The sequence below is a fragment of the Adelges cooleyi genome, unplaced genomic scaffold, assembly GCF_023614345.1.
Source record: "Adelges cooleyi isolate 19-005CV unplaced genomic scaffold, UGA_ACOO_1.1 ACOO_flye_CR_arks_rails_tigmint_CR_PRNA_394, whole genome shotgun sequence".
NCBI lineage: Eukaryota > Metazoa > Arthropoda > Insecta > Hemiptera > Adelgidae > Adelges > Adelges cooleyi.
The window spans coordinates 27141-36705 of NW_026096072.1; the positions used below are offsets into that span (position 1 = coordinate 27141).

The window sequence follows — 9565 nt, forward strand, 5'->3', positions numbered from 1 at the left end:
AAATTTTGTAGGTTAAATTAAGCGCTATTTAGTTCAATTTAATATTGTTTGCTATTGTTGAGCCAAGGAGACAATAGAGTATTTTGTATATTATTTGTTTTTATGTTTGTGAATTATTACTCACAGACATTATTTAATTACCATTGTTGGTGAGCCAAAAGGGCTAAGAGTTTTAATGAATATTATTATTATTATTATTATTATTATTATTATTATTATTATTATTATTATTACCACTATTCAGTCTTGAACTTTATTTATTTAGATATTTTCAGTGACAAACAAATTGTCAAAACTGTATTCGGAGTAATCGACTTGTTTTAGATTTAATAGCTTTGATAAAATCGGAGAAACCCTACAAATTATTTTTTTTAGTTGTATCTGATAAACTAAACCACTTGTAAATCAATTTTGTTATGACATACACGTGAGGCCCATAAGTGTTTATAATGCAGCTTATATTATTATCAAACAATTTTATGTCATATTATTGAAATATCATTGTTAACTTTATTTAATGTATCATAGGCTATTGAGAATTTCAGATGAAAACACGATTTGTTAATTTACCATTTTTTTTTTCTTTATATTTTTAAAAAATTAGTTAAAAATTAAACATGCTACGTGGCAACAAAATTAACATGGATTTACTTTTTATGAAAATGAACTATTTCTTCGCATGGGGCGGTAAGATATATAAACTATAACTAGCATTTATTTTTACACTCCAATATGGATACCAATAGAAAAATCTAATAACAATATATCATGCAAAAATAATAATTATATGAAGTACACATCGTTTTTTAATCCTAACGGGCCAAGGGGCTTTTTGTGTTTTGGTATTATTTGGTACAGTTTGTTTGAAAAGAATCGTAGTTTGTTTGATCAACACTAGGCGTATCTGAATAGTTAGAAGCGGGCGATAACCCATTTTCTTTTTGACTGTGTGGCCATATCGGATCATTGTGTCTTATTCATTAATTAAACAAAAAAAGTAAAATAGTTACATGCAATAAGAAAATGTGGTGCTTATACCGCAAATGAGTATTAATTAGTTTTAAAAAAAAATCTTGAAAATATTCACTAGAATAAAAGTTATTTCATTTGTCGAATCATTGTGGGACATACTGTATAGTATACATAATCTATGGCTTTAATCTGCAATAAAACTAAAATTATAAGGTGCTAAAATTATGGTTAAGAAATACAATGAACATTAAAACCTCCATCTCTATTAGGGAAAGGGGAATGGGAAATGGGTATAGTATACATTTTGAGACTATTGCCGTGTGGGAGCATACCAAATAAATATTCCTTATGAATTTCAATTTGATCCGACTATTTTTCTCGAAATTATAGGCAGTAAAATTTCAAACTTTATAACTCGTACGGTTTTTTTTTGTTATTTCAAATTTTAACTGTGAAGAAGTAAATTTTTTCAACTTTTATCCCCCCCTCCCCAAAGAACCAACTAAATAAAATTAACTACAATTTTAAATAATGTTAAACTTTTAAAATTTTTGACTAAAAAGAAAAGCGTGGGTTCTATTCAATAAAGCCTCTAATAAATGTATTAGATACTATTTCAGATAATGTATTATATTTTAGTTTTTTTTCGTAGTTTAAATTTGGTTTAATATTATTGTGTGACGCATACATTTAATAATTCTTAACTCAATGAATTTGGACTTTGTTGAATAGGACCCACGCTTTTTTTTTAGTCAAACAATTTAAAGATATTTTACATTATTTAAAATTGTAGTTAATTTTCGGCTGTTTTAAATGTAAATTTTAAATAAAATGTGCTACAAATGATTGGTAAATTGTTTTTGTAGTAAAATTGATTTTTTTCATCCAGCATGAAAAAGTTATTTGTCGAGATAATTAAAAAAAACTTGTTTGTGAAAAAATAGTTGTCCGAATAAAAACAAAATATATTCGAATCATCTAAGAAAGAATAAGTTGTTTATTTTTTATTGTTTCGTTGAAAAGTAGTAGCAATTTTTTTTATTAATTATAAACGTTCTATTTCTATATTTTTTAACATTAGCCTACGCGCCTGTTGTTCCGTTTTTCGCCACTATTGGAAAACAACGAGGTTATTCCGCATTGGTGATGGGAATCACTTTGACCGGTTCGCAGATACCTAGTCTTGTTGTACGACCTACGCTAGGAAGCATCACGGACGCCTACCAATGCCGAAAATTGATGTTTCTCATTGGAGAGGTGCTTTTAGCACTAGCAGTTCTCGGATTGATATTTATACCTGGTGCAACGGCCACAGAAAGTATCGCCGATCATATCGTGTTTAAGACCTTGCTGTACTGGGTGTTCTTTTTTTTATTGTTTTTCTTGTGCCTTGGATCTGTAATGCGGTCGCTCATGGAGGATACGATCTGTGTCAGTCTACTAGGTATACTCATCAGTGACTAGTCGATAAGCATTTTTTCACAAATCATAAAATATGTTTTCATGCTTAGGTAGAATGTAACATTAATCTATTTTGTTTTTTTACAATATTATTCGTTATTAAAACTTTTTTTTTTCTTCTCCAGGAGACAATGTACACAATTACGGACAACAAAGAGTTTGGGGAGCAATTGGTTACGGTATAACTTCTATAGTTTCTGGGGTGGTCGTCGACTGGTTTAGCAAAGGACAAGCTCATAAAGACTTTAGACCCGGATTCGTGATAACATTAATATGCATAGCCTTCGACATTTACGTTTCAGCTAAAATCAAGGTAAACTATATTTAGAATACATTTTGGTTTCACCCAATGTGTGCTATCAAACAAATTAATATGGTGATTTCCGAAACCTTATACATTTTAAGAGGTTATTAATTATACTATCTGTTATTATTGTAAAGTTATATCATTTTGGTACAGAGGTTTTTGTAATAAAGTACACTATAAATCTGTATAATTTCAGGTTGAACAAGTTAAAAAAACAGAAACTTTTAGTGGCAATATGAAAAGAGTTTTAACTGATTTTAGAGTAATCGTATTTTTAACTGCAACCATTTCGTTCGGATTCTTTTATACCTTTATTCTGTTTTTTCTTTTCTGGTAAGATACAATATCTCAAAAAAAAAAATATATATATATATATCATATGGATAGCATAGTCCACAGGTGTTCGTTTCTTTTTTGATTTGCAGGAAACATTTTGTATATTATTTATAACTCTATATCATGGGGTGTGTTTTATATAATTGCAAGTCCTCTAACAGTGAAAACATGAATCTTTGTGATCCAATATTCGTACAAAAATAATTGTAATGAGCAATTTTAAGTACTATTTTTTGTGCTTTACCTAATACCAAAAAAAAAAAAAGAAATGCGCTTATGCAGGGTGAACATTTTATCGTGAACCACTCAACATATCATAGGATTAAATTATAAATTATTAATTGTTTTTATAAAGTATGATCTCAATTTTTCATAGTTAACATTTTTTTACAGTACTCCTAACTTATTATTTTGATGGCCACTTTTCAAACATAAAACGTAACGCATACGTTTCATTAACTTTTTTAAATTGAGAATAATGTACTAAAAATTTTGACTGGTAACCAGTCAACAAGATAACTAGTTTTGGATAACTATTTTTAATATTATAAGTTTTAAAGTTAGGATGGGAAAAATAGGAATCATATTGTATAAAAAAAAATTTTAAAAAATTAATTTCTTATCAACCCTGTGACATATTGTGTGGTTCACGATAAACTGACCAACCTGTACATATCTGTGTACCGTGTCATCGATGTATAGATTCCAAAACATAATTTTGAAGAAAACAAATAATAACCATTAACGATTTTTATTTACCTTGTAAAATTTTAATTAACAATAAATATTTTTTTATTTCCACATTTAGGTACCTTGAAGACATAACCAATTTATATCATCCTGAATATGAACCCTATATAAAAACTATTCAAGGGCTTTCTCAGACTATTCAATGTTTTTTAGGTGAAATACCGTTCTATTTTGTTTCTAGTAAGTGATAATTTGTTTGCTTAGGCATGGAATAAAAATTGCGAATAACATAAATGTTATCTTGTATTTATAAGGTTATATAATAAAAAAGGTGGGTCATATGAACGTGTTTTCATTGACGTTTATCGGTTATGCAATCAGATTTATTCTTTATTCGATTATTGAAAATCCGGTGGTTGCTTTGAGCGTTGAAATACTTCATGGAATCACTTTCGCACTACCGTACTCTGCCGGAGTCGCGTATGCCGCTAAATTGGCTCCAGTTGGTGCAGAAGGGACGATGCAAGGATTGGTTGGAATGGCAATGAAGGGCATAGGTTTGCAATAGTTGAAGTTTATATTCATCTACATTGATGATTTATTGTTTTGTGTACAATAATATTGGTTTAATTTACAGATATTTTGTATTCTTTTAGGTATTCCGATGGGAAATTTTGTTGGAGGTTATGTGATTAAGAATTTAGGAATCATAGATGCTTTTAGACTATTCGGTATAAGTTCGCTTATGGTTTGTATCGTTATATCAATAACGAATCTTATTGTAAACCGGATGTACAAAACCGAAAATAATGTTGTCCAGACTAGTTAAAATCATTCGATACGGACCTATTGTTGTATGGTCATAATTAAATCACAATGAATAAACTGATAATGTATTTTTGTTTTTTAAATATAAGTATTCCTCAAAGTCAATGTCCTAGTATATTTACTTAATAATGTAACCGTAATACCAGCAATGAGGTTGATAAAAATCTAACTTAATGTTTAAAAACGTTGAATTTTAAGTGTTAATAACTGAGAATTAGACCGATTATATCACTTCTCACTACGTTCTAGTAAATTTATTTAAAAAAATATTTTAAGTTGCCCAAGGCTGGCAAAGGTATATTGCTATAAGCCATATAAAAAAAAAACAAGAACAGTAGGGTCGAGGCATAATGGGGACAGAGTTTAGTAGACTCGGGGCATAGTGGGGACGGGGTGGTCACAGGTTTATAGGAATTTTTAAATCTGAAAGTGATAAAATCACTTTTGAAAAAACGCTTCGGTGCAAATCAGTAGTTAGTATTTTCAAGCCAGTACAGTCCAAACCAAACACAGTGTATGCCAGCAAAGTTAGAAAGTATTAAATTGAATCGGTCATTTCAAAAACCACTTAGGTCACCGATTTTTCAAAAATGTCTTTTTATCAAATCTAAAAACTATATACTTAGCTACGTATTGTGTGTGAAAGCTAAATTTTTCAGACGCATATTTAATACAAATGTTGAGTACAAGAAATTAGAATCACTGCAAAAACTATTCATGAAGTTTCTTGTGGCTAGTGTAAAATTTCAAATTTGTGACTTGTGTCGTTTTTAAAATGACCGATAAAATTACAAAATAGAAGCATCAAAGCGTTTATTTGAAAGTGATTTTATTCAATTTTATCACTTTTATTTATAATAGTTCCTGTATACTTGTGACCTCTCCGTCGCGTCGCCTCGTACCTTTGATTCCATTATGCCTATATTCTACTGTACTAGGCCTCTCGGATAAAATCACTTTCAAATTACTTATTATTCTCATCGATACGAAACTACAAAAATTAGACACTAAAAAATAAATGTTTTTTTTCCCAACCACGATAATTCAAATAATATAGTAGAAACTAACACATTATCAATTTGAAATCTAAATTTGGGCCTTTGGTTAAAGATTCGGTACACAATAGAAAATAATCGCTCTACTCAATAACATTTTTCTGGAAACAAAAATAAAGTTGTAATTTATGTTTTTTTTTATATAATTATTGTATCAAGAATATTCGACTAAAAATAGACTCATCGATAACAAGTTTTGATCGAATATGTATGGAGGTTTGTGAAATAGGCTGGAGAACAAGCTATAAAATTTACGTTATTAGTAAAAATGTTTTAATTATTTAAAACACGTGTATTACTTAAATATTTTACAATATTGCGATTAAAGAAAAACAATTTTATAAAATATACGGAACCCATTGGCCTTTGCTGCCGAGGGTAATGATAAAAAAAAACTAACGAGTATCCACACTACAAGCGAATACATAGGCACATGTATATGTCTTTATATCCAAGTATAAGACCCTGGAAATTTTTGGTACTTTCGTTATCTCTAATCTCTTATTCTTTATCATCTCTAATCTAGTATTTCTAATTGTCTGTTTACACAACTTATTATTTTGTGTAAAATCAACAACATAATTCACTTATATTTCTAAAAGGTTGTTGTTTGTTTTAAACGTCCTGAATTTGTTCTAAATACTAGGTAGTGTTTTAGTGAGTTAATGTATTAAAACTTATACTTTTTGTTTTTGGATTAATATTGAAATAAAAAATGTACAAGGCTTTATGATAAATCGACCAGTGTATTTTCTTGCTTCGGAAATTCAGCACAAAATTGCATTATATATCATAATAATATATTACATTATGTCAGAAACTACACGAAGACTAACATTTTTACTTATGCATTAAGTGACAGGTTTATATGGAGAAGAAAGACAATATTCTAAAATAAATACTACTACAAATGAAACGTCTGAGATCATGCGTGTACGTAGGTAAAAAACTACTTGCGTACAAGGCAAATGAATAAAATACACAAAGACTGAAGAAAATATTTCTAAAATATATATTTTAATCATTATTTTATTATGATTTTACAAATCGAAGAACATACAAAATTAGAGTTCAACAATTTGCTTGGTAAATTTAACAACACAGTCATTACTGGCAAAGGCTACGCAATGTGACATTTTAATTTATAATGCTTCACATTGTTCTCTGTCGATGTAGTTTAATGAGAAGGTAAAAATTGTATTTATAAAAAAAAAAAAATAATGCAATAGAATGGTACAGTATGATACCGAACATTTTCTTTTTAGCCACAATATACTTAATTATAATATAATGAAATAAAATTACGTTATCGATAAATTATTAAGTTAGTTTCTTTAGGTCTATAAGCTGTGGATGTGCCATGTTTTCCAATATGACGGTTGAATCTTTGCAAATTTATAATAAAAAAAAAAAAATAACAAACTAGATTTATGTTTTTTTTTTTTTAAACTAGCTGAAAATTCGAAATTTTATACTTCATCTCGGTGAGTCTCACCGTTTGTGAAATGTGCCATAGGTCTGCAAAGACAGGCGATACTATTGATAACACCTCAAAAGACACCACAAACCGTGAATTGATAAGGCGGTTACCGGTTAGAGCCAGGGATGGTTCTTCCAAAAAATGATAAGAGATAAGAGTTCTTCCAAAAGATAGATGACAAATCCAAATGAGCTGCCTGTCCATCGAAGACCAAGGAGCATAGCTAAAACACAAACTACACCATGTATGTAGCTGAGAAGGTATTGTTTATAGAATAATATTTTTATTTTTGTGTCGAGACCATGATTGAAATATAAAAGGTTATTGCACATAATATCATCAAATATTCGATGATGAAAATAAATATGTCAGCGAATTAAAATCAAGTATATAAGTACACAATAAAATATATAGTAATAGTAAAGTAAAATTGATAACGCCTAACGCTGTCATTTTGTTTCTGAAGATAACAATTATTCGAAACGATGTGCAATGAACTGTATAATATTTTAACCATGATCAGGACACAAAACATCTATAGTTCAGAAATCGTACCTAAAATGAACTTAATTAGCCAAAAAATTGTAAACCAAATTCAGATAGTTGGTTTGTAGATGTAACAATATGGCATAAAGAAAGAGCATGTGTATTTTTTTAACTCAAATGTATATATGTTAAAATTAAAATGTAATTGCAACAAAACATAGTTGAAACTCTCATCTTTCAAACAATTTATATTTTTTTATCCCTGCATGCATTGTACACATTATACCACTGGAAATACAAAAGTACTATTTTGGTGCTATTATTTTGTGTGTGACGTCCATTTAAATTGAGGTGCTGTATTTACAAATAAGCATCAAAACGTTAATTTAAAAGTGATTTCATGCGAGTGGACTAGTACAGTATAGTATAGGCATAATGGAATCAAAGCATCGAGGGGACGGAGAGGTCACAGGTCTACAGAAAATATTAAAAATATAAGTGATAAAATTGAATAAAATCATTTTCAAACGCTTTGATGCTTATTTGTAAATACAGCACCTCAATTTAACCCCATTAACACCCCATCCCCATTTTTAACATTTTAGATGCAACTATTTTCTTTATATCATGTTATTTTATACACATTTTATGGTTTAAATTTATAACTCAATTTTAATTTTAATTTTTTGTATTCCAACGGTTTGCCCATAAATTAATCAAATTGAGATGGTTTTGGAGCATCTAATTAGCAATTTGAGAATCGTGGTGTGATGCTGAAGTTAGTGTAATAATTTATTCTTATGTGGTAGGTAACGACTGTCGGTTTTATTATAATCTTCAAATGGTATTTATACTTCTGAACCAGATGGTCTCTAATGGCAGTCCAACTCAATAACTATACTAACCTCTTATTATGTTGATTTATATTTTATACAAAAGTCACAAGATTAAAGACTTTCGTGTATAGTATTTCGTGCTAAAAAATCATATTTTACGTTTTTTTTTGTTTTATGGTATCATGTTTTTTTGATTTAATGTTAAATATCAGCCTAAAAAATGATTATTTAAGTGTAATATAAGTTTCACTTGATTTACAAGTCCTATTCGATTTGTAGTGGAACACCCCAATACTAGTGATATGTTTCATTAAAAACTGTTCAAAAAAGAATTGTCTACGCCGATCTCTTAACGCTTAGGGGGTATTATAATGTGCTCTTTTTTGGAATAATATTTTATATAACAGGGTATATTAGTCATAATAACATGTTGTTTATCATTATAATATACCTAAATACGTAGTAAAATGTCAAGGAAAAGTTGAGCAATAACAAAGGTGTTTTTTTTAATACACACACATGTTATTATTAAACATTTTATTTTTCATACTTATGCCTGATTAAAAAGATGTTTAATTGTTTGTTTTTATGGTATTTTTTCGTTTTTTTTTTTATAAAAAAAAAAATAGCACAAAATTTCAGAAATTGTTGTTTATCTGAAAATAAAAAGTTATTTTGGAGCCATAAAGATTGTTCAGACGTATTGTATTTGCTAAAATTTTTAGAAAAATTTAAACATAATAGGTTTAAGTCAAAATTGTCCTTAACAAATAAGTTTACTATATATAAGTCGATAATTTGTCCAGCCTGTCTCTACGGCATCCAACTTTTGGGGACTGCTAAGCCGTCCAACACCAAAACCCTTCAAGCGTTTCAGTCGATTTGCCTACGTATAAAATTACCTCTGCCCCTTAGTATATAACGAACAAAAACCTCCACTAAGATTTAAAACTACCAACCCTCAACGAACTGGCCGAATCCCACTACACCAAATTTTACTCAAAACTATACTGTCATTCCAATCCATTAATCAAAAAATTATCCTCTGTCGCACTTATTCCTAGAAGATTAAAAAGACAATGGCCTAGTGACCTGCTTAACGCATAAAATCTTA

General features: G+C 29.0%; 1 protein-coding gene across 1 annotated transcript; it reads left to right on the top strand.

The window, feature by feature from the left end:
- Nucleotides 1-514: 514 nt before the first annotated feature.
- On the top strand, nt 515-4634 carry LOC126841572 (major facilitator superfamily domain-containing protein 6-A-like). Its single transcript, XM_050578154.1, has 7 exons — nt 515-687; nt 2054-2416; nt 2559-2746; nt 2937-3073; nt 3885-4006; nt 4081-4323; nt 4423-4634. The coding sequence occupies exons 1-7, from the start codon at nt 618-620 to the stop codon at nt 4593-4595; spliced, it is 1296 nt and encodes a 431-aa protein (XP_050434111.1). The 5' UTR covers nt 515-617; the 3' UTR covers nt 4596-4634.
- The last annotated feature ends 4931 nt before the right edge of the window (nt 4635-9565 follow it).

What these genes read in the sequence shown, in the direction of transcription:
- LOC126841572 (XM_050578154.1), top strand. Translation starts at nt 618, where the DNA reads ATGCTACGTGGCAACAAAATTAACATGGATTTACTTTTTATGAAAATG. An exon ending in GATCTGTGTCAGTCTACTAG is followed by an intron (nt 2,417 to 2,558) that starts GTATACTCATCA and finishes TTTCTTCTCCAG; the next exon opens with GAGACAATGTACACAATTAC. An exon ending in ACGTTTCAGCTAAAATCAAG is followed by an intron (nt 2,747 to 2,936) that starts GTAAACTATATT and finishes GTATAATTTCAG; the next exon opens with GTTGAACAAGTTAAAAAAAC.